General features: G+C 37.7%; 1 protein-coding gene across 1 annotated transcript in view; it reads left to right on the top strand.

Moving 5' to 3' along the window:
- Nucleotides 1-19,209, top strand: part of LOC129723472 (growth hormone secretagogue receptor type 1-like) — a 53,180-nt gene extending 33,971 nt beyond the window's left edge. The window contains exons 2-7 of the mRNA XM_055677709.1: nt 4,511-4,653; nt 4,782-4,873; nt 4,977-5,095; nt 6,586-6,695; nt 6,772-6,851; nt 18,737-19,209. Of these exons, the coding sequence (XP_055533684.1) occupies nt 4,511-4,653; nt 4,782-4,873; nt 4,977-5,095; nt 6,586-6,695; nt 6,772-6,851; nt 18,737-18,858 (666 nt within the window). The 3' untranslated portion in view covers nt 18,859-19,209. The remainder of the gene's footprint in view (nt 1-4,510; nt 4,654-4,781; nt 4,874-4,976; nt 5,096-6,585; nt 6,696-6,771; nt 6,852-18,736) is intronic.
- Nucleotides 19,210-26,247: the final 7,038 nt, after the last annotated feature.

The raw sequence follows: 26,247 nt of genomic DNA, 5'->3' as shown, positions 1-26,247 counted from the left end.
AGAAAAATTTAATCCAGAACTGAAACTTTCATTACAAAGCAGGATTTACGACGAAAATTTACATGAAAAAAGATAGGGTAAATATGTATAAAACGCCCCCCCGGGGCATAACGCCCCAGTCCATTTATTCGGAAAGACATGAGACTATTGGGAGTCCGTAGCGGGTCATAGGACCAACCTTCTGTGCAAGTTTGATAATTGTCACTAGCAGCAAAAAATAAACAAAAATCAATTTTGATTTGAGCTGCTTCAGTTCTAATTTCTTGCAGCGTTTCCGTAACGTTTTTTCACTAATGTATAAAGTTTATTACCTGATTTTTGTACTTATATATCTCAAACGAACCTCTAAGCAGCTGTATCTAGTGAAGAAACGATAATAATTGTATAATTTGTTTAAGTATTCAATGCTTTCTGCTACACTACAGCTCCCGGGTAATATGCCCCACTGCTAGCCCGGCTGATTTGTTCATTGCTTTAGCGTTTGCTTCTGAGACTTCAAGCGCTGTTTCACTTCGCATGCTAAGCTGGCATATGAAGCTACTGCATGGGGCATATTATACTGCATCTGGGGCGTTTTGCCCCGGTAGATTGGAAAGCTTGAAATTAAGTCATATTTTTTAATAACATTATGGCATTTTTGTGTAACAGTAATAACAAAACAAAATAATAGCAGTGCATTACCAACTAAATAGTGTATCCAACTGCATGAAAGATTTGTTGTTTGTGATAAACATAGCTACAGTATTGACGATGTTCCTTAGAGGGGGCGTATTATACCTGTTTACCCTACTTGATATCTTATCGGGGAGCTGAGATATTGGTATCTATATATGTGACGGAAAACTATGCATTTTAACAAATATGTTTAGTAACTGTTTTATTTTGGGAGATAAAAATAACAATGCTCAGGAAACAAATGCGTTTTTGGATGGCTGAAAACTTAGTAGAAGGTTTAAAAATTCGGAAAAATCTGCGAAAAAAGTTTGAACGAAAATTGTGAATTTTAGTGCCTTCTAATAGAAAACTTAATGTTGCACGTAATATATAAGAGATAGAAACATGATGTCTTCGGTAAAGGTTCTTGTTTTAAGATAACCTAAAACTTTGTCGAAGACACCTTGCGTCTATCTTATTCTGATTAAAAAGTAAATTTTTTATCTCACTCATTGGTGGATTGATCACCCTTCTTTCTACATTCAAAGATGTATTCAAAAATACATCCTGAAACTACTCCGAACATACCTTATGGCTATAATCATCATTTGAGCTTCAGTGGCATTTTTGAGAAAATGCATAGTTTTCCATCACATGTAGAAACGCCATTATCTCAGCCCCCCCGATAAGATACCAAGGATCTTTTTTCACGTAAATTTTCGTCTTGAATCCCGCTTTGCAGACAAAATTTAAGTTATGTTTCAAAAAAAATGTTTTTATGTGTTCTGAAGGGTTTTATCTAAAAGTTATGAGAAAAATTCACTTTTTTGTGATGTTAAATGGGCTCTGTGAGTCAAATAATTGAATGCGATGCTGAAACAAATCATGAAAAATATTCAAAAACAGCCCGAGAAAAATAAAAAAAAATTATGGAAAAATGTAGGAATCGAACAGATTTGAAAAACGTGCAAAAGGGTGGTTTTGTAGCTTGAAAAAATCATTTTTTCATAAATCACGTTTGGGCAACCTGAAAACGATTTTTTAGAAAGTCGAAATGTTCTACAAAAATGCTATAAATAACATTATCTTTCAATTTAGGGCTGAGCAGCTTGACTTTTTCAGCATAGTTTTTTTTGGGACAGCCTATTAAACAGTCTTCAGAACACGTTTTTTTTATAACTTTCGAACCACATGTTCAATCTTTATAAAATTCAAAAGTCAAGAGTATTCCATGTAACCCGTTCATTTGAAATCAATTTTGTACAAATCGGTTGTGTAGTTTTCGAGATAATTATGTTCCATGATTTTTACATTTTGATACATAACCTCTAAAATAAAAATCCGATTACAATAAAATTGAATAGGGTCTTATGGGATAACAAGACCTTTCATTTGCAATTAATTTCATGAAAATCGGTCCAGCCATCTCTGAGAAAAGGGAGTGAGAATAAAAATCTGCACATACACACACATACACATACACATACACACACAGTAGTTTTCCCGCAATCAGGATCACGGCAAAGTCGTTTTTCGAAAAACACTATTCCGAGATAATCGCGTGTATGTGACCGTGGCGAGGCTCGCTGCAAATCGCTCTAGCTTTCTTCCTATTGCCCAGATCTTTATGAAAATTTGTGAAAATGTTCTCAAGATGTTATATTTGAAGATAATGCAATAATTTTTTTTCGGTTTTTTGAAAACGCAGTGCAGTGTTATAAGTGATGAGATAAATATGGGAGCGCTGTAAAAATGGTTTTTTGTACTTATTTCCATTGCTTTGTCGAAGACATCATACTTCTATCTATTAATTTAATTGAACTTTTTTGGAGTTTTCTATAGATCATTCCTAAAAATCAATTGTTTTCAATTTAACTTTTTATCGTGATTTCCTGAAATTTTTCTACGTTCTGCAATATTGTTTGCACGAACGAAACAATCGATTTTTTTGAAGAAAGTTTGAATGATTGAATTATGTTTTACTTATAGTACATTAAAATAGAAATGGTTTTGTCTGCAGATACTTACAGATTTTGAAGATATTTGTTAGTAAACTCATGCATTGTTTTAATAAAAATCGTCAATAACCAAAGAAATATGAGAGATGAAAATAAACTGTCTGATGAAATTGTTTGTTTCGTCAATGCAAACAATATTATAGAACATTGAAAAATTATATAAAATCAATACTAAATGGTATACTGAAAAAAAAAAGATATTTAGTCGCAATCTGTAGAAAACTCCACAAAAGTTCATCCAAATAGGCAGTTAGAAGTATGGTATCTTTGACAAAGTTATTTCTTGTAAAATGTGCTACAGTAAAACTACACACTACTATACTACAGTAAACGAGTAAAAATCGCTTCTTACTGTTAAGTGGATTAATCACAAAATTGCAACTATCATAAAATGGTGAATAATTAATGGATCAACATTGCTCAAGGCTCTGCAGCTCTAAAATCCAGTTTTTTGGGTCAAAATAATTTCGATCACATTTTTGCAGCTTTGGAAACAGTGTGTACTGCCTTTATCACTTACAAGAGAACTATAAACATCTGTTGCAATCAAATAAAATGTTGTTATTAATATAAATAAAAATAATGAGGACGTCAATTCAAAACCTAACAACTAATTAAACTGACGAAAGTAGATAAAATACCCTATATAAATAATAGGTAAACTACATTGCAAGTATTTTAAAATTGCATATTGTGAAACCGTAAAACGTTAGTGCTGTTCGAAACGTGTAACCTGCTCTAAAATGCGAGAAATAGTTGTGCAAAAACGTGAGAACTTGGTGCGCATTTCTTGTTAACAATGGAACATTCTGGCATCGTCGTATTGACATTTACGCACGAGGAAAGTCATAGAAGGCTTTCGTGTGGCTCGTAGGTTGGGTTGGTTGCTTGAAACAAACTTTTTCTTTTCAGAAGAACCATGCTTCATTGTAGTCAGCACATGTTTGCAGCCTCTCATTATGAACATTGCATTGAATCCATCAAAATGCGCTAGGAAAAGAGTGCCTATTGATCTAAAAAAAGTATTAAGAAATAATAATATGTATATCTTTTTCGATTTTTCGATCGTATTCTGGGACTAGCTTCGTTTGTTATCGGTTCTCACCTAATATATGCAAAAGATTGAATGTTTGAAGCGTCAAAAGCGATAAAGACTGCCGCTGTTATAAAAAATGGTGCTACAAACTAAGGATTTCCCAAAGCTGCAAAACAAATAGAGAGTGAATATTATATCTACCTGACTTCTTAATCATCAAGAAATCTTAATGCACTTGGTCCGAAATATAACACGGTACTAAAAAAATATGATTATTTACGAAGTACGATGTGTAAACGACGTTACGTTTTATGGGCACTTGACTGGATGAAGGTTATTAGAGCTGATGAATCCAAATAAGCGTATATGGCTTTGAAAATATGAAACGATTCAGAAAAAGGAGTATTCATAGCTTACAACCAAACTCGACAGAGGTCACTTATTTAAACCGTAAAAAAAATGTATCATTTCTCGTATAAACGGGATCGAGCTTAGTGCTTGATGACATCGGTGAATTCGGAACATTGATTCTGAAGTTTAAATGCGAACCATGACGGATTTTTCACACGATTGGGTGCGATTTTGCTCCCTTTCTTTTGTACGTCGATTTTCCCAAAGTTGTTGCTATTGTCAGTTACCAAAAAATCTATGCTCTGTTGCTCAACTATGAATTTGACACAATTGTACCTGTATCTTATTCTGCTATTTTTTTTAATGAAACAGCATTTTGCTTCTATTATAGATATCCCAACTAGCACAGAGCTGAGTACAATTGTATATTTCATCCCTCGTCTACTTTCAGCCTCAAATGATTATTTTCAATTACATCGACACCGTAATCGTATTCTTGGTACCCTTCACTATCATTCTGGTGTTGAACTCCATCACGAGCTTCACGGTGTGGCGAGTGGCTGGTCTCCGAAGAAATATGACGTTGATACGAAGGTACGTTAATTGCAATCTGGTCTGATAATCAAAAATCTCCAACTATTTTCCCAGAAACTCGTGTCTATTTCGATGGCAATCCATTTAGCTTATTCTGTTTTCCTTTTCCTATTTTCTACTTGTCATAGGAAATCATCGAGCTTCGAAATCCGAAGGCAGTTGAGCTTGCAGAGAACCTGTTCCCATCCGAAGGGGCGCAACAGTGTACTACAACGGCCAGGTAGGAAGGTGTCGGAATTAGGACTGTCAGCTTTGTTTCGTGGTCAAATGAAGATCTTAATTAACTTAATCCAGGTGGCATTTTCTGCTCTTTTTCCTGACAGGCTTGAGTCGTATTGTCAATTCACAGATGAAGGTTACCAAGATGCTGCTAATTGTGTCTTCGGTTTTCGTTTGTCTAAATTTGCCGAGCTACTTGATGAGGGTGCGGGCGTTTATTGAGGTAAGCATGTCGAAATTGATTCAATGGTATTGTGAGTTAACCTCGTTTTGTGTTTTCCTGCTTTGGATTACTCCCGTTGGATTAACTCCCGGTTGCGGTCAGTCTCGATCGAAAATCGGAGAAGTTCATTCTCAGTTTGGTCTAATCTGATTTCGTTCCGAAGTCTGAAGTTGACACTGGAAACAAAAATAAATCAGTTATGAGAATGTGAACCAATAAAAAAACCTTCTAACGGAAATAAAGGCTAAAGCTAAATGAATTTCCTTGATTTCGTACAAAGTACAGACTAAAGTTCGAGTCTTGGGCATTTATTGTGCTCTCCCAATTCGCACAAGTTTCGATCTGATTTTGCACAAAAATTGTGCGTGAATTGTAACGTAATGATTATCCACCGGATGTATTAAATGAAATCGAATCTTTTTTTCTTTTCGAAATTTTACGGCCCTACATTCTCTCGGGTACAAATCACATTGTCTCCCTTCCCCAGCGTGTTAATGATGTGCAAAATAATCTGTGAACCGCTGATTGATGCATGCAAAATGCGCATAATGAAGAACACCACACGAAGTGATACACATCAAGGCATTAAAATCAAATCAAGTCTATATGCGCGGAAAATGCACCACATGACGGTGGCAAGGGCTGCCCTAACTAACTCCCGTCCGTGTTGTGTTCTTATCGAAAGCATGACAAGCAGTATATACGTAGTTTTGCAAACGCCACTGCATCTATTCACCGCTTCGTCACTGATTTGTGGGAAGCAATTTTCCCGTAGGTCGTGTGCATGTCCGTGACGCAAAGGAAAATGTGCACCCCACGAAGCTTGCCGCTAATATCTTTGGCAGAGACTCAACTGCTATGCAGTTGCAGTTTGTTTTCGCTGTGTTGTTCAATGTTCATTTTAGCACATTTTACATATTTAGATGTGACCCGGTTAGTTTCTAGATATGGTATCTTGGTAAATGTAAGAAAAAGCAACTCCCACAAACGATAAATCATCATCCATTTCCATTAAAGTTCTATTTCGTGTGGAAGTTTTCCGATGAAATTGTATAAATAGAGCGCTGTGTAAGCTTGGTAGAGAATTTTAACATTCTCAAAACGAAACATAATCGCGGGAGACTCATTACAACCGCATTAATAGGAATCCTCTTCTTTTCGCTCCATTTCCAATCGATTATTAATATGCGTTGTATAATTATTGCAGTGCTTCCCGCCACCAGACGCGCAATTATGGCATGTGGCGAAGAATTGCGGCTTGTTACCCCAGCGCTTTTAGCTCGAATGAAAGTAACGGAGAAAAACTGAAATCACATCGGAAAAAATAAATGCCCGCGTATGGAGGTTTAATTAATTGGAATTAACGTTTTTATTCTTTGTTTGTTTATTCGCAAACATCTTCCGATCGAATCAATTGAACCATGCTCCTGCTGGGGTGTCCTTAGTGGCTGCACTTTTATTCACTTCAATGTTTGTTTTCCTTTTTCCAGACAGAGCCGTCCCATTGGACAATCCTGATTCAGTACTACTGTTACTTATTTTTCATCACGAACTTCGGAATAAATTTTATTCTGTACTGCATTAGTGGCCAAAACTTCAGGTTGGTACTAAATTGGCTGCTGGTCTAGATGGAGCTTACCTTATTATTACATTTAATGAGCCTCTATACATTTCAGGAAAGCTGTGCTTGAAATGTTTGTCAAAATGCGACGCAGCAAAATGAATCCCGATCTGTTCAGTGGTGGAACGCAAACTGGTATGTGTACAGTGCTAAAAGTTTAGTTTAGGTATTCATATTTCATGAATTTTCGACGAGAAAGCAAGGAATTAATTACAATTGCGTACACCCTTCGCTTGTAGTATATCAGAATTTATTTTCAATACGCGCTGTACTCTAAATAATGCATGGAAAATGAATCCTAGTATTAAATCATTAATGCAAATATGCACCGTTTCATTATTCACCATCATGCTTCATCTAACCAGACCCTATTAAATTATTCCTGTCACCAGTTAGCAACTGCCAACATGGATGCTATTGAAAAAGTTGTTCTCTCTCTCTCTCCCTCTCAGAAACGCTAAGCATATTTTTAACTACATTTTTTTTTATTTCATACAGTTCAAAATTCGAAATCATTGCTTTTTATCTGACCGTGGCTTTTTAGATACTAGCATAGCTAAACTGTTGCACAAATCTGTAGTTGGTAATAGTAACAACTTTACGAGAACAAATTACTCCCATTCGGTGGAGCGACATGAAGCTTGGGGTCTGATACCATGTTACTAAACAAAGTTTGAATGAATCCAGAGATTTGTTAGAATCCTGACCACGTCTTGGCAACTGTCGGAAAAGGGAAAAGGGATGTTACTTTGATAATTAACTGAGAAAACAAGAATGGGTTAATGGGTTAATCAAATGTTTTATATTTTTTATCATTTCCAGTCGGACTATTGTTATCTATTTTTTAAGAGACGCCCAGTGGTATCCCAAATAACTAAAACTTCAATATTCGTACTGAAATCTCCAGCGTCTGTCTGTCTGTTTATCATTAGCACAGAACGCATAAAGAGCGATGGCATCTAGCCACCAAAAATCATTGATCGAAATACACACCAGAGAACATCTGAACATTTGCAGTACCGCTCATAGCGCTTCGAAAAGCTCAACAAAGAATGATATATTCTCGACAACACATTGAACACAACTAGCAAACGCATTAAGAATGAATAACACTATTACGATTCGCATCATAACATCTACAATGTCGGTGAGGTTGTAACATAGGATGTCGAAAGTTCTTTTTGTTGGGTATGCGTTTCAACGTCAACTCGGAAAAATGTCCTTATTTCTCTTCATGGCCGCATCGCATACTCATACGAAAGGACCGATACAAACAAATTGGCATATGTTATTCCTATTTTTGAATATGCTGACTAAGTAACGTTTGAACGTTAAATTAAAAAGAAAATAAAAATCTCGGATTCTATCGTATGATTGTGATATGGTCTCTTTTTGTTTTGGCTACGACTACATTTCAAGTTCAGTAGAACGGACAATGGGGCATGATATTCTCCTTTATTTGTGGAAAAAGTAGTTTGGATATTCACCGTTCACTTCATATTTTGCACCAAACTTCTTCATTCTGCTTTGAGCTGTGTTTCTGCCTCCCGCAGAAAAAAAAAACACTTACTGCTTATACCACAGCTGAGCGAAACAAAAGTGATGAATCACTCTGCTGGAAATATCCCAAGTAACACACAAAACATGTTAGAAAATACTTTACAACGAGAGTAGTCATATAAGTGTATTAAGGCGCAATTGAAAACTTGTGTTATTATATTGTGTTTAAAGTTGTTTTTAAACAGTAATACAACCGCATTTCGAAAACAAGCTCGTTTTTTTCTGGTTCTGGAGATGTTTTTAATGACATGAGTTCAACAATAACAATATACTCACTATGTCTTTTCGTAAGACATTAAACTACGTACCTGCAAAGTGATTTTCCTTAGGAGAAAAGTCGTAGCATTCAACACCCAATGCACAATATGGTCCAGAAATCAAATTTAGGGGGAAATTTGGGTCTAGAGCTCTATAGCCACATTTTAGAGAAAAACTTTCTTCTACAAAGTTGTTACATATGATAAAGCGCTTATTGGAAAATTACCAAAAATTAGGGTGACCAAAATTTTCGATGCAATCAAGTATCTAACTTTTTTATCTTCGTAGTTAGCAGAAAAACTTGTTCTACAATGTTATAGCTCCAATAATTTTAAGTAAATTTGGAAAAAAAATTTTTTTTTCTCTATCTTTGAAAACAACCGATTTATATGAAAAAAAAAAACAAAATTTTGCGCTCTAACTTCTTGATTTCAAGTTTCACCTTAAAACTGTCTTTGTACGACTTTTAGAGCTTTTTAAGAGAAACAATTTACTGATATCGTAAATATCTCAATTCTACTCAAAGTTATTAATGTTTTTCATTAAAAAATATGCGATTTTCATTTTTTCGTCTTTCTTTTTTGAATTTTGGAGGGCATATTTGATTCTATAAATGGAGGAATTTATAAAAACATGTTATTTTTTAAATTTTAGTAAATTCAATTTAAAAACATGACAAAAATTTCAATAATTTTATATACAGTCAAACCTGTTTTTGTGCAACTCTTTTTTGTGCGAAATTTATTTTGTGCGACTTTTATTATGCGATTATTTTTTTTTTGTGCGATTTATTTTTGTGCGGCATATGAAAAAGGACCACTTCCGACAACATTTTCAGCCATTTAGTTTTTCCGATTCTTGGAATGAATTCCAACACATTAAAGAAGTGTTGCTTCCAAAAATTACTATTTGAGCCAGTTTTACGTAGGAAAAGTCACGAATTACTTGCCTAAGAAGGAAAGCGGTTGAAAGGATTAGCATGTTTAAAACAGTTTCGTTTATCAATCCGATTCAATTTGAAAAAAATCAACTATTGAACCTTACTTACCTTACCAGTCAGCTCCAGGCCGAAATGTCCCTTGCTGTTCGAAGAAGTCGTCTCCATTCAATTCGGTCCATGGCTGCAGCTCGCCAGCCATATCATCTGCGGAGGCCCCGCAGGTCGTCTTCCACTTGATCGAGCCACCTCGCTCGCTGCGCGCTCCGTCGCCTTGTTCCAGTCGGGTTGTTATCAAGAACCATTTTACAGCTCGTAGTCGGCAGCGAGGATAAAAAATTTGCTTTTAGTTATTAAGATACTTTAGAAAGTAAGCTACCAGATATAATTGGCGCCGTTAAACATTGAATTGTATTTGTGCCGTGTCAAATAAACTATAGATGAAGAAAAAAAAAGAACCATTTTCACCGGGTTGTCGTCCGACATCCTAACGACATGCCCAGCCCACCGTAGTCTCCCGATTTTCGCCATTTGAACGATGAGTGGTTCTCCCAGCAGCTGATGCAACTCGTGGTTCATCCGCCTCCGCCATGATCCATCTTCCATCTGCACTCCACCACAGATGGTACGCAACACCTTTCGTTCGAAAACCCCAAGGGCGCGTTGGTCCTCCACGAGCATAGTCCAGGTTTCGTGGCCGTAGAGGACTACCGGTCTGATCAGTGTTTTGTAGATGATTAACTTCTTGCGGCGGCAGATTTTATTCGAGCGGAGCGTCCTCCGGAGTCCAAAGTAGGCACGATTTCCTGCCATAAGGCGTCGACGAATTTCTCTGCTGGTGTCGTTGTCAGCAGTCACCAGTGAGCCCACACGAACTCGTCTACCACCTCGATTTCATCACCGCTAATATGAATTCGTGGCGGGAGGTTAACACTGTCTTCTCTGGAACCTCTTCCTCTCATGTACTTCGAAGCGTTTATGGCCAGTCCAATTCGTCCGGCTTCAGCCTTCAGTCTGATGTACGTCTCCGTCATCTTTTCAAGGGTTCGTGCTACAATACCAATGTTATCGGCGAAGCCAAAGAGCTGAACAGACCTTCTAAAAATCGTGCCACACGTGTCGATATCAGCTCTACGTATCACACCATCCAAAGCGATGTTGAATAGCAAGCACGATAATCCATCACCTTGCCGAAACCCTCTTCGAGATTCGAAGGGACTCGAGAGTGTCCCCGAAACTCGAACTACGCACATCACCCGATCCATCGTCGACTTGACTAACCGTGGCAGTTTATCCGGAGCCGATCTCAGTTTGGCAGTTTATCAGCCGGCCGATCTCCTCTCTAACCTCCTGGAGGTCAGGGGCTGGGATTCTGTCGTCATCTGCGCGTACACCGAGATCTACTACCACTCCGTCGTCGTCCTCTGCTACATCGCCATTAAGGTGCTCATCGTAGTACTGCTTCCACCTGTCAATCACCTCACACTTGTTCGTGAGAAGGTTGCCGCCCAGGTTCCTGCACATGTTGGCTTGTGGCACATAGCCTTTGCGGGAACAGTTCAGCTTCTCGTAGAACTTTAGTGTGTCATTCGCACGGTACAGTTCCTCCATCGCCTCGCGATCTCGATCTTCCTCCTGGCGCTTCTTCTTCCGTAAGACCGAGTTTTGCCTGTTCCGTGCGCGTCGGTAGCGCTCCACGTTCGCCCTCGTTTGGTGTTGCAGCATTCTCGCTCATGCTGCATTCCTCTCTTCTACTAACTGTTTGCACTCGTCGTCAAACCAGTCGTTTCTCCTGTTCGGAGCCATAGTACCAAGCGCCGCTACAGCGGCACTACCTATGGCTGATCGAAAGTCCCTCCAGCCATCTTCAAGAGTAGCTGCGCCAAGCTGCTCTTCCGTTGGTAATGCGGCTTCCAGCTGCTTCGCGTACTCCCGTACAACCTCGGCGTCCCGTAGTTGCCCGATGTTTGGTCGCGGTGGGCGACTTTGACGCGTGTTTCGCACATCCCTGTCACGAACGTCATCCCCATACATTTCGCTTGAAGCCGTTTTTCTCTGGCTCTCTGGCTCGATTATACGTCAAAAGGCTGTCAGTGCTTGCGAAACAGCCGATTAAGCACCTTTCATGCGAGATCAACTGTTGCTGCAAGTGGTGTGAAGAAATGCAGAAAGCGAAAAACGATTGTTTTGTTTTGAACGATTCATGGATTTTGTGCAGGACATAAATGGTCACGTTCAAACATGTTTCAACACGTTCCGGATAGCCCTACATTCAATATAGTTAGAAGCACGCAAAAAATCCGTACAGTAACACATGCGGCACAATGAACGGAGCTTATGACCATATTTCCAACAGTAGCGCCGTCATCATCGGCGGCGGCTTCAGGAAACTGTTGCCATGACATCGGTCTGGTGTTTCGCACCGTCGAAAGTTTTGAGCGCATGCATACTGCAACAAGGTAATGGTCAGAATCAATATTCGCACTGCGGTAGGTGCGAACGTTGATGACGTCAAAAAAGAATTTACCATCGATTAGAACGTGGTCGATTTGGTTCTCCACTTGTATGTCAGGTGATCTCCAGGTGGCTTTGTGGATGACTTTGCGGGGGAAGAAGGTACTTCTGACTACCATACCGCGGGAGGCTGCAAAGTTCACACATCGTTGGCCGTTATCATTTGGTGCGGCGTGCAGGCTATTCGGCCCTATCACCGGTCTGTACATTGCTATCTGAGCGTTCATATCACCAATGACGAATGACGAAGGTAGTGCCACAGCTCTGATAAAAGGTAGCCTCTCGCTGTCCGCTTTTCCATACCTTCTGTCCCGACCAGCAAAGTTCCTGCAGTGCGTACGATTTCGAAGTTGCGCGGATTTAGTTCATCATATATGAACTTGTCGCAGCCGTGAAAGCCTAACGATCTGCAGTTCCATGTACCGAGTTTCCAATCGTAGTCCTTATTTCGTCGCCTAGGTCTGTGCCGATTGTTCCGATCCGTCTTACTTTTTCGATATTTGCAACGTTTGGTGTTTTCGGGGCGGCTTCCCCAACCCCCTCTCTCGCCGGAGGGCCATCGTGTCAGCTCTGATTAAAGTCCCACACTGACACCAGGACGTTGATCAGCTGCTCCTAACATGGAGATCAGACGCTGTTTTGAGCCGCACCATCTTCGTGAACAGACGCTCGGGTTGACGAAGCATTTCCTCTACCGCCGAGATATGGTTACCTCGCCAACGATCGCGTCGCACATTCTCACTTAGCTATTGTCGGATGACAACATTGCCCAGGCAACGCCAACCAGTTGTGTCCATGTTTTAACTGGTAGTCTATTTATCATATGGCTCGTGGAGGCGTGAGATAGGAACTTCTGAGGACCGGAGCTAAGTTTGACCAAGTTGTCGACTCACCATTTGAAGCCCAACTTTTGAACCAGTAGATCGATTTTCAATCTTTTTGTATCAAATTAAAGGTAATTATTTCTAGTTATAAGAAAAAATACCAGAAAAATAAATCTGCGTGCTTTCATATGCGTAACTAGCTGACCCGGTAAACTTCGTCTCGCCCATTTTTGTGTTCAATTTAATAATTCTAAACATTTCAAAGTCATTTAATCCTTGCGATTTGTTTAAAGTCTGCAAATGCACGACGAATCAGCCATAGGATATGATCAAAGTCAAAAGACAAATCGTTTGAAATGATTGGTTTCATCGGAATGACAACGTCCTAGACTTTTGGCTTTTGTTTTTTTTTCCTAGACCTTTATTCTGAATATATCCATATTGCGTGGTATTCAATTATTTTTATCTGTTCTTCTTGCATCAATCTGCTCCGGAAAAAACCCATATTGGGTGGTATTCAGTTATTTTCGTTGTTTTACAGAAACTGAGAGTCTTCGAATTTAAAATGGTGTTCAGGGTCAATGCTTGTCTTCTATGCATCATCTCGATTACGGAAATATCCATATATCCATGGCAGTTTCCCAGAAGTTGCCATCTTACAATTCTAAATGGTGTCTGAGGTCAATTTTTAGCTCCTTGCATCATTCTGGTTCCGGAGATACTCATATTGGGTGGCGTTTGGTCATTTTCGGCTGTTTTCCAGACACCGGAAGTCACCATCTTAGAATTCTAAATGGTGTCTGTGGTCGATTTTAGTTCCTGTGTATCATTCTGGTTCCAAAGATACTCATATTGGATGAAAATCGGCCATTTTTGGCGGTTTTCAGAAACCGGAAGTTTCCATCTTACAATTCAAACTGTGTCTGAGGTCGATTTGTGGCTTCAGTGCATCCGGAAATACCCATATTGCCATATTGGGTGGTATTAGGTCATTTTCCGGTGTTTTTCAGAAACCGGAAGTCGCCATCTTGGACTGGCATTTGGAGACAATTTCTGGCCTCTGAGAGTCAGTCTTTCTGGTTAAAGAAACACTCATATTGGGTGGTATTTAGTCAATTTCGGCTGTTTTCCAGAAACCGGAAGACGCCATCTTGAATTTCAAAATGGCATTTGGAGATAATTTCTGGCCTCTGATCGTCATGCTGGTTGAAGACACACTCTTATTGAATGGTATTTGGTCATTTTCGGCTGTTTTTCAGTCACCGGAAATCGCCATCTTATAACACTCAACTAAAACACCATTCCAGATACATCGGAGATTGCGGGGTCGAGTACCGCCTGGATGAGGATAATTTTAATTTTAAGGCCGAGCGAACGCAAATGGTGTGGTTGCAGAAAATCTTTAACATTTGGAAAATTACCTTACGATACCAAAATGTGTCACCAATAGCATAAATTGTGCCCGCATAGATTAGATCAAAATTCAGAGCTAAAGAATCACTGATTAATCATTTTGATTAATTTAAATTTTTGCTTCTTCTTATTTTTCCATAAGGAAGTCATAGTTGCAATGCTTTTGTTCGGCGATAAACAATGGTCTGGACCGTGGAAATGTGAGACACGCACAGAGCGATAGGGAAATTAAAATCTTAGAATTGATAGATGAAATAAGATTTGTGAAGGAATCCGAATTCTATGTACTTGATTAATGCTCAAAATATTACGATATTTAGTTTTTGTTGTGATTAGCTCCCTGAAAGATTTCTGCTCGCGAGGTTTGCTTAAAATTCCATCCCATGCTTGTGGTGAATTTCACTCAGAAGGACAACCACGCGACCGCTGCGGTATTGCGTAGGCTGGTAGAAAGACGTGAACTCCCATGATGATGAGGGGAAGCATTAAGGGGAAGGCTTTGCTAACAGACGATTCGGGTAGATTTTGGAATTATGGTCGTTGAAGTTGAATAATATCTAGTGAGGGTGGATTTGGAGCCAGCCGGATCGCTTTGATCCTTTAGCAACAGAACCTACCTGAGGTTAGGTCTTATACCGGGCAACTACATCGGTGAGCGGTTCCCTCTAGAGGTGGCGCTTAAATCGCTCATTTATATAATCAAGTGCCGAATAGAAGTCCCTGGCTAATTTTTGAAAAGGGTTTATGTAAAAAAAATATTGATGATAATAAATATTGTTAGAGCAAGAACGGTTTGTTTAATCGGTGTGACGCTCACGGCAAAGTTGTAGATTATAACTTGTCTAGCATAGATGAAACTATTTTGAGAAAAAAATACTAAATAAAAAATTAATTATTTCAAAAACCTCTTGTTTTAGATAATTTTTTTCCATAAAAAACCTAAATTAATCCACCTAGCGGTCAGACCCAGCCTTTCTCATTCAAACTGATTATTTGTAAAAATAGATTTACATGAACGCTTCAATCCAATAAATGTGTATTCACTTTTTGGGTTCTAAAATAATGATGTTGTAATAGAAGTATAAAATATGAAATTTGAGGTAATGTAAATGCTCAATAAATAGCGAAATAAAAGAAATGACTCTTCATTTCGAACAATTCAATCACGAGCGATACCGGGGACATTCAAATGGTATGATACCACATCTAAATTATATTGTGGCCACATATATTGATCAAAGCAGGTATAGTTTTAAATGGCCTTTGAATTTCTTTTCTTTCCATAACTTTTGAACCTCAAATCAAATTGTTATGAAGTTTGTTAATTGTAAGTTTGAGAGATGATTCGTTCGTATGACACTAGTAATGTTCAAATAAGTCGTGTAATCTTTGAGATAATAGAATTTCGTTGTTTTATTAACAATTTAATACATAACGGTGGCTTAGTTCGATTATAATCGAATGAAATGGGAACGTATAGGGCAGCCAAACTTTGAAACCACGTGTTAAATCATAATTCATCAGTTAACCCTTAACTAGCCTGTTCATCTGATAATACAATTGATCGAATTGGTTGTGTACTTTCTGAGATAATGAAGTTTCGTGATTTTCACAATTCGGTACATTACAGACGAAGTTACAGTTCGATTACAGTAAAATTCAATAGGGTGTTATGAGGCAGCTAGACTTCTCAATTGACATTAATTTTGTGGAAATCGGTTCAGCCATCTCTGAGAAAAGTGAGTGAGTTTATGTATTCTTCGGAATATGTTTCTTTTCATAGCTACATTTCACATTTTCAAACATAACAGGCAAAGTAATAGTCCGATTGCAAAAAAATCAATAGGGTCTTAAGGGGTAACTAGACCTTTCATTTGACACTGATTTTGTGGAAATCGGTCCAGCCATCTCTGAGAAACATTAGTGAAATTAAACAGTCTTCAGAAGACGTTTCTTTTCATAACTTTTGAACCACACGTTAATCTATATAAAACTCAAAAGTTAAGGGTTTTTAAAATAGCCCGTTCATTTGATACCAATTTTATTGAAATCGGTTGTGTGGTTTCTGAGATATTGATGTTTCGTGATTTTTACATTTTTAAACATAACCTCTAAAATAGAAATCCAATTACAATGAAATTTAATAGAGTCTTATGGGGTAACTAGCACTTTCATTTGCATATAATTTCATTAAAATCGGTCCAGCCATCTCTGAGAAAAGTGAGTGAAAATAAAAATCTGCACATACACACACACACATACACACACATACACACACATACACACACACACGCACACACATACACACATACGTAATACAGAAAATGCTCAGCTTGTCGAACTGAGTCGAATGATATGCCATTCGGCCCTTTAGAGCACTTTCATATCTTCGGTTTTGCACGTGATTGCTATGCCTTTCTAAGAGAAAGGCAAAAAGTTAAAAAAAATATTAATTAGGAGTAAAATATTCGTACTGAAGAAATAGCGAAATAAAATAAATGACTTTGAATTTCGTACACTTCAATCACGAGCAATACCGGGAACGTACGAATAGCACAATACCAAATTTAAATTTTGTCGAGGCCATATGTTTTGATCAATGTAGTTACAGTTTTAAATAGTCTTTGAATTTCGTTTCTTTTCATAACTTTTGAACCACATATCAAATTGCTATGAAATTTCTTACTTGTGAGTTTGAGTGACAACCCGTTCAAACGACACTAGATATGTTCAAATAAGTCGTGTGATCTTTGAGATAATAGACTTTGGTTTTCTTTATAATTTAATACATAACGGTTGGAATAAAAATACGATTATAGTTAAATAAAATGGGAACCTATAGGAAAGCCAAACTTTTCATTTGACACTAAGATTGTTGAATTTAGTTCAGCCATTTTTGGGAAAACGAGTGAATTTGAAAAGTCACCGGAACATGTTTCTTATCACAATTTTTGAACCACGTGTTTAATCACTATAAAATTTATCAATTAACTTTTAACTAGCCCGTTCATTTGATACCAATATTGTTCAAATTGGTTGTGTACTTTCTGAGATAATGAAGTTTCGTGATTTTCATATTTTGATACATTACAAACAAAGTAACAGACCGATTACATTGAAATTCAATAGGATGTTATGAAGCAGCTAGACCTTTCATTTGACACTAATTTCGTGGAAATAGGTTCAGCCATCTCTGAGAAAAGTGAGTGAGTTTAAGTAGTCTTCGGAATATGTTTAATTTCAAAGCTGGATTTCACATTTTCAAACATAACAGGCAAAGTAATGATCCGATTGCAAAACAAATCAATAGGGTCTTATGGGGTAATTAGACCTTCACAATGACACTGATTTTGTGGAAATCGGTCCAGCCATCTCTGAGAAACATGAGTGAGATTAAACACTCTCCAGAACACGTTTCTTTAAATAACTTCTGAACCACACGATCAATCTTCATCAAACTCAAAAGTTAAGGGTTTTTTAAGTAGCTCGTTCATTTAAAACCAATTTTGTTAAAATCGGTTGAGTAGTTTCTTAGATAATGATGTTTCATGTTTTTCACATTTTTAAACATAACCTCTAAACTAAAAATCCGATTGCAATGAAATTCAATAGGGTCTTATGGGGCAACTAGACCTCTCATATGCAATTAATTTCATGAAGATCGGTCCAGCCATCTTTGAGAAAATCGAGTGAGATTGGGAGAGCGTTACACACACACACACACATACGCACACACACACATACAGAAAATGCTCAGCTCGTCAAACTAAGTCGATTGATATACGAGATTCGACCCTTTGATGCACTTTTATACCTTTGGTTTTTCCAGTGATTGCTATACCTTTCTAGGTGAAAGGCAAACTGAGCACTAGAAATTAGCTAAACATTGATTGTGATCTAAAAATGGAAAAATGAAAAAGAAAAATTGAAATAAAAAAAAAAACAATTTGAACGCTAACACGGAACACAAAGAACTTCGTGCTGACATATGGATCCGACTGATTAGGCACACAGGAGCATAGCAGGGGGTATTAAAAACATAGAGAATATACAGAAATGTTTATATTGAATAATATGTTGAATTATATGGCATTAAAAAAATAAAAAATCTTCTAACCATGTACTGTTAACGATGATACTGAACATTAGGGAGTTCATAGAGTTTCTTATTGAATTTCTTTGTCTAGATCTATGGGAATGGTTATGCGGTCAAAATGCGGTAGAAATGTAAAAATTATCTAGTTTTCAGACAGAAACTATTAGTTAACTCCGAAACTCAGTTGTTGTTTTTCGAAAGAGAAATCATTTTGGCTCCTAATATTTATATTCATGTTCATAGTTATATTCATAACCTCAATTAATTTTTTAGAGCTAATGTAATTTCACTATTATTTATGTTTTAATCAATTTGCTATAGTTTCACAGCATTATAAGTCTTTTTTTGCATCCCACACATAATGAAAAAGAATATTGCAGCGCGTTTAGTGAACCTTCCAATTGTTCTCATACCACAGAGATATTCCGAAGTTCCGGATCGCTGCTACCACTGAAGCGCTCCAACACGGCTCAGCATCGAACGGCTCGCGGTTCCTGGAGGGAATTCTCGGAGTATCCATCCTTGTTCGGTCAACCATGACGGAGGGGCCTACAGGTATCGGCATCACTGCGACAGCAGCAGCAACGACAGCGGCAGCAACTGGACCAAACCGGGGCATGAAATCCCTTTCAAAATATAAGAAAAACGTTTGTAAATCGATGTCAAACAAGTGTTCCGCTTCGGTAAGCCCATTCTTACGGCCAGAGCTAACAAACCAAATCAGTTGGGATTTTCATGTCTGGTGATAATGGACTGAAAAGTTGTACTCTCTTTTTCTTGCCAAGAAGATTTGCATTTCGGCCTGTGAATAAATAAAGATTTTTTAATATACATATTCTAGTGTTGATAGCTCTATTTTCAATCAGTGATGAATACATGAAAGATGATTTAGTTTACAGACATGCTTATTTAAGCCGAAAATACCTGAAGTCATCGCTATTTCGAATCTAGGTTTAATTTTTTATCAAATAGTGACAGGAACATATTTCATTGTAGGTAAGTGATTCTCTTTGAGCAACTTCGTTTATTTTTGACCATATTTTACAAAAAAACTAGGTAAATCATTGAGAAGTGCCAGCGGAATCTCTTAGATTGTAACGTAGCATTTTGCGGTTTTAATTGATTTTATAATCTTTGTTTTCATATTACAAAGGTAGAAATGTTCCGATTTCATCAAGCTGAATTAAATGATGCATAAAGGTCGGCATCCCGGACCTCGGCATCGGAGTGAAAGTCAGGTTTTAGAACAACTGGCAAGTAGAGTAAAAAAATCTTGATGACGAAAGAAATTTCCAGCAAAACCTGTTTTTTTCGCATTCACGGAAACATAAAATTAATTTCCCTGATATTTTTAACACAGCTTGAGCGGAATGCTCAACGAAGATGAGCGCAATTCTGGAAATTAAGTGGAACAAATATGCGATCAACTCTGCCTCAATATTTTGCGCGAAATTGAAACATCTTTGTCTTTGAAAATTCTTTTCAAGCGTGGATAATGCCATTGTTAGGTTTATCACAACATTCTAATCACCGATCCAACCTACAACCGCAAATCACGAGGGCGAATTCCAGCGAATTTGGAAATTCGATGGGATTGTTAGCGCTCAACAACATTGTGTTGGTTGGTGACGCAATCCACCGACTCGTACGATAGCAATTGTCCATCAACTTCACGTTGGAAAATTAAATTTAATTTTTCAACAGCTTTATTTTTGGCAGCCAAAATCATAACTTCGCTTAGCCAGAGATAGCTCTTAAAATTTTGCATGATATTAGGGAACCGAACTCCTTCAATAAATTCATCGAAATGCAAAAAATATCCAAAATTTATTCAGTTAGAATCCATGTAGATTTGAAAACTTGCGTTTCAAAACATACCAACACCGACACTTTTGCTAGAAAGCATCCACATCGCGGACAGCAGAAGTTTATGGAAACCAACAGAAATAAGCACATAAATCACGTGGAATTTTTGCAACAGAATATTCTGTTTTGTAGTCTATCATATTCATATGAAACGAAAGAGTTCTCTCCTTTCGAATATATCCCACTTACTGTACGCATGCAGCTAAACCTGCTGAATCCAACATAGAAAGTCACCGGAACCAATTAAGAGCAGCATAAAAATCAAACTAATTAAAAGCAAGATAAAACACAAAAGCGTTTGAATTTACTTGACAACTTTAATCTTGCTTTTGATTCGCCAAGATATTTTTACATTTTCAGTTTAGGCGACATCCATAAATTACGTAACGCAAAAAAGCCAATTTTTGGACCCCCACCCCCCCATATGTAACGAAACGTAACGCCAGCACCTACCCCTCCATTAAAATAACGTAACGCTTAGAAGGATTTGCTTGATAAAAATGCTCGTTTTTGGAGAGTCTCTCCAGAGATTTTTTGTTACGTAACGCTGAACTCAGCTCCCCTCCTCCCCTGTGTCACAAATCGTAACGCTTAGGGATACCCCCCCCTCCCCCCTATGAGCGCTTCGTAATTTATGGATGCCGCCTTATTGTCGTTAATTTTATGGGGTACAAACTTGAAACAGAAGAACACAAAACGTACGCGAAGAGAATCATTTGAACCCGTTGATCCAAGCTCGAGTGAGATAAATATTCCTTAATCTATGAAAATATCACCCTGATAAATATTCCGAAGATATTAGTTCGAATTATTCTGAAAAGTGGTGATTTAGCGCACATCAGACGATAGTCGTCAAGGCGAATGTCCAGTCGAATTAGAATAGAGTTTTTATTTTTGTCAAAAAAAAATCAACATTAAGGGTTATATAGGTTAATCCCTCCATTATTCATCTCAACAGCCGGCGGCTCAAAGACAAACACTGTTTCATAAATAAAAATAAATAGGTGCACCTATATTCATCTTATATCTCTCATTTGTCCAATTTACCGTCAAATTTCTACAAATTTTTTAAAGTGAATCTATTTGCTTCTCGATTTTGTCAAGTGGTTGAAAGTTTTACGTTGAAAATATGGTAAAATTTGACGATAAATTGATCAAAAAGGCGTGATGAGATGAATATAGGTACTGAGATGAATATAGGAGCGATTACCCTTTCTCTACATTTTCCAATAGAATCGAAACAAAACTCATTGCTTTGTCTTAAAGTATAACTTCTTCAGAACTTTTCTCCAAATTTCCATAGAGATTTGAGTATTAGGCAGAAAGTTGGAGCGATTTGAAGTGCGCCTCTTCACTATTCCATAAGCTGTATACTAGGATGGTAGCGAAGATGGTCCAATTAACCAAACAACATGTAAATCATTTTGATGTTAATCAGGTATCTTAAACATGATTTTCTATTAGGAATGTTAATTTTTGAGGGTCAAAAACTGAAATTTTGAGCGCTTTGAGGCACTCCTAAATCATGTCTGATTAAGCTGAAATTTTGCACAGGTTCCAGAAAAAGAAAAAAAGGTTTGTTTGATTGGTATATCTTCAGAGTGGTTCGACAGTCTTAAGCGACGCATGGCAAAGACTCAGAGTTAGCACAGGTGTTGAAATATTATGTTCGTGAGTTATCCGTTGAGGAATTGGCGCCATGACCGTGTATGGTATTTACCAGTATTGCCAGTCACTAACCCCAACACATCCGGCAAAATTAGAATCGTCTGGGATGCGGACTCACGATTTTCACGGTGCTATAGATTCCAAACGGCAGCAGGTTCTGAAACGAAGGTGCAGATGAACATTTTTGTGGATGCTAGTGAAAAAAGGATGGCAGGTTTGATATAGGTACCTTCGGTACATGGAGAGAGAAACCATTAAGTGCTCGCTTGTCACCGCTAAGACTCGTGTAACAGTTTTGAAGCGTCTCACAATCCCGAGGACGGAGCTCGAAGCAGCGAAGATTGAATCGAGGCTAGCTGTTTCCGTAGATCAGACACTATCCATCAGAATCTCGATGCATATCTTCAGGCCAGACTCCAGAGATGTACTGGCGTGGATACGCGTCAACCATGCTGACCAACGTCTCGAATTCCAACGCCTACGTATCTGCTAGATGACCGGTCAAAAATTGAGCCAACTCGATAGCGTGAATATATAGGAAACAAATTGTGCTGAAATCACCAGTCGAGTGAAGGATAAATTGTTACATTTATTTTAGTTATTTGCCTCATATAACTATATACTATATAAACCTAAATACCTAAAAAAGTGAAATAATTATTTTGAAGATAAGTGTAATAGTATCGCTAATTGACTTACAGTAAGTGAGGTTAAACGTATCAATATTGAATTTCTTACTAAATGATTCAATATACAGAATAAAAGCACAAAAACGAAATTAAAACGGATCATAACATTTTCATTTAAAAATTAACAAAAAATTGCCTTCACACGCACTGAAGACAGCAGCAGCATCAGTCATAGTAACCCATGAGTCAGCAGTAAAAATATGACAACTTTGACTACTCTGTTCAGAAGAGTGCGCGTTCAAAGAACGGTACCCCGCCGCGCCAAAAAGGGACATCGTGGGGCATTTTGTGGACGCCGAATTTTCCCGACGAATCGCGATGTGGCAGTGGTGATAGACGACGAGACCTACCTCACCATGGATGGCAACGACTGGCAGAGCACTTCGCATTTTTCTTCCCCCACGAAGGAAGTGTGCTCCGTGACAAAGTTCATTTCACATACCAAGTTCCGTTCGAAGATGCTGCTGTAGCTGACAATCAGCGAGAAGGGGATGTCAAAGCAGTTCTCCTTTTGTTCCGGAGATATTTATAGTACGAAGTGCCTGCTGAAAGTTGCGTCGTTCATGGAAAAATACCATGAAGGCGAAGACGCGGTGTTCTGGTCAGACCTTGCGTTGGCCCGCTACTCGAAGCGATCGTTGGAGGGGATGGAGCGGCTGAATATCGATGTGGTACCCAAATCAGCGAACCGGTCCAACGTCCCCCTACAGCGTCCCATCGAGAATTTTCGGGCAAACCTGAAGCATAAAATCTACTCCAACAATTTTGTAGCAAAAAATGAGGAGGAATGGATAAATAAAACAAAGAAAGAATTCAAAAAAAAAAAAAAAAAAAAAAAAAAAAAAAATATATATATATATATATATATATATATATATATATATATATATATATATATATATATATATATATATATATATATATATATATATATATGTGTTTTTGTCCGCAATGGCGAATGTTCCGGTTAACTGCCGGAAGGCCGTTCGCTAGGGCGTGAAATTGCAAGTAAGCTAATATAATTACCTTCCATGGGAAATTTATCAAACTCAATTATCTGTCTTAGGTTTTTTATCACCATCCGGAAAAAGTTCTTTTTTGCCTTTCTCCTAGAAAGGTATAGCAATCACTTGCAAAACCGAAGATATTAAAGTGCTCCAAAGGGCCGAATGGCATATTTCACTCGACTCAGCTCGACGAGCTGAGCATTTTCTGTATGTGTGTGTGTGTGTGTGTGTGTGTGTGTGTGTGTGTGTGTGTGTGTGTGTGTATGTGCAGATTTTTATTCTCACTCACTTTTCTCAGAGATGGCTGGACCGATTTTCATGAAATTAATTGCAAATGAAAGGTCTTGTTGTCCCATAAAACCCCATTAAATTTTATTGTAATCGGATTTTTAGTTTAGAGGTTATGTATCAAAATGTAAAAATCATGAAACATCATTATCTCTAAAACCACACAACCGATTTGAACAAAATTGATTTCAAATGAACGAGCTACCTTGAAAACCTTTAACTTTTGAATTTCATAGAGATTGAACTAGTGGTTCGGAAGTTACGAAAAAAAACGTGTTCGAAGGACAGTTTAATCTCACTCATGTTTCTCAGAGATGGCTTGACCGATTTTCATAAAATCAGTGTCAAATGGAAGGTCTAGTTGCCCCATAAGACCCTATTGATTTGTTTTGCAATCGGACTATTACTTTGACTGTTATGTTTAAAAATGTGAAATCCAGCTTTGAAAAGGAACATATTCCGAAGACTACTTGGACTCACTCACTTTTCTCAGAGATGGCTGAACCGATTTCCACAAAATTAATGTCAATTGATAAGTCTAGCTGCCTCATAACTCCCTATTGAATTTTACTGTAATCGAACTGTACCTTCGTCTGTAATGTACCGAAATGTGAAAATCACGAAACTTCATTATCTCAGAAACTACACAATCAACAGACAACAGACGAGCGGACTAGTTAAGCGTTAACTAATGAATTATGATTGAACACGTGGTTTCAAAGTTTGGCTGCCCTATACGTTCCCACTTCATTTGATTATAATCGAACTTACGTAATCGTTATAAAATTGTTAATAAAACAACGAAATTCTATTATCTCAAAAATTACATGGCTTATTTGAACATAACTAGTGTCATACGAACGAGTCATCTCTGAAACTTACAAATAACAAATTTCATAACAATTTGATATGTGGCTCAAAAGTTATGGAAAGAAAAGAAATTCGAAGACTATTTAAAAGCAGGTATTGCTTTGATCGATATTTGTGACCTCAATATAATTTAAATGCGTTATCGCACTATTTGAACGTTCCAAATTCGTTGATTCCTTGCGATGTGTTTGAAGTCTGCAAATGCACGGAGAATCGGCCATAGGAAATGATCAAAATCAAATAACAAATCGTTTGAAATGACTGGTTTTATCGAAATGACAACATCCTCGACTTTTGGCTTCTGTACATCGCCTTAATTCTGAATATATTCATATTGGGTGGTATTCGGTCATTTTCAGCAGATTTTCTGGCATCAATCTGACACAGGTATTTAGTTATTTTGGTTGTTTTCCAGAAACTAAAAGTGGTCGTCTTTAAATTCAAAATAGTGTCCAGGGTCAATGTTTGGTTTTTATGCATCATCTCGATATCCATATTGAGTATTATTCGGTTATTTTCGACTGTTTCCTAGAAGTTGCCATTAAACAATTCAAAATGGTGCCTGATTGGTTATTTTAGGCTGTTTTTCACAAACCCGTCTTGGATTTCAAAATGGTATTTAAGATAATTTCTGGCCTCTGAGCGTGATTCTGATTGAAGAAACACCCACATTGGGTGTTATTCGATCATTTTCGGCTGTTTCCCAGGAACCGGAAGTCGCCAACCTAGAATCCAAAATGGGTTCTGTGGTCGATTTCAGCTGCTGTGTATCATTCTAGTTCCGGAGATACTCATGTTAGGCGGAAATCGGCCATTTTTGGCTGTTTTCCAGAAACCAGAAGTTGCCATCCTACAATTCATAGTGGTGTCTGAAGTCAATTTTTAACTCTTGCAACATTCTGGCTCCGTAGATACTCATATTAAGTGGTATTTGGTCATTTTCAGCTGTTTTTCAGAAACCGGAAGTCGCCATCTTAGAATTCAAAATGGTATCTGTGGTCGATTTGAGCTCCTGTGTATCATTCTAGATCCGGATATTATTACATTGGGTGGAAATCGGCCATTTTTGGCTGTTTTCCAGAAACCGTATGTTGCCATCTTACAATCCAAAATGTTGCCTGAGGTCAATTATGGAACCAAATCACCAAATATGGTTCCATTTAGTTGATTAGTTCGCGAGATGTGCAGAAATTTGTGCAGAAACATGTGCTTCCAGAAGAGGGAGGGGCGTCGAACCATTATGGACATATTTCTTACCTCTCAAAACATTCTCATAACAAATTTGATTGTATTTTCTTGATTGGTTCTAGAGCTGTGCGAAAATTGTGTTCCATTTGTATGGGACCTCTCCCTCATAGAAAAGGGAGGGGTGTCAAACCATTATGCACATATTTGTTACCTCTAAAAATATTCACCTGCCAAATTTGGTTCCATTCAGTTGGTTAGTTCTCAGGATGTGCAGAAATCTGTGTTTCATTTGTATGGCAGTCCTTCCTTCCAAAAGAAGGAAGGGTGTTAAAACATTATGAACATATTTTTTA

Source organism: Wyeomyia smithii, chromosome 2, assembly GCF_029784165.1.
Source record: "Wyeomyia smithii strain HCP4-BCI-WySm-NY-G18 chromosome 2, ASM2978416v1, whole genome shotgun sequence".
NCBI lineage: Eukaryota > Metazoa > Arthropoda > Insecta > Diptera > Culicidae > Wyeomyia > Wyeomyia smithii.
This window is presented reverse-complemented; position numbering and strand designations above follow the sequence as displayed.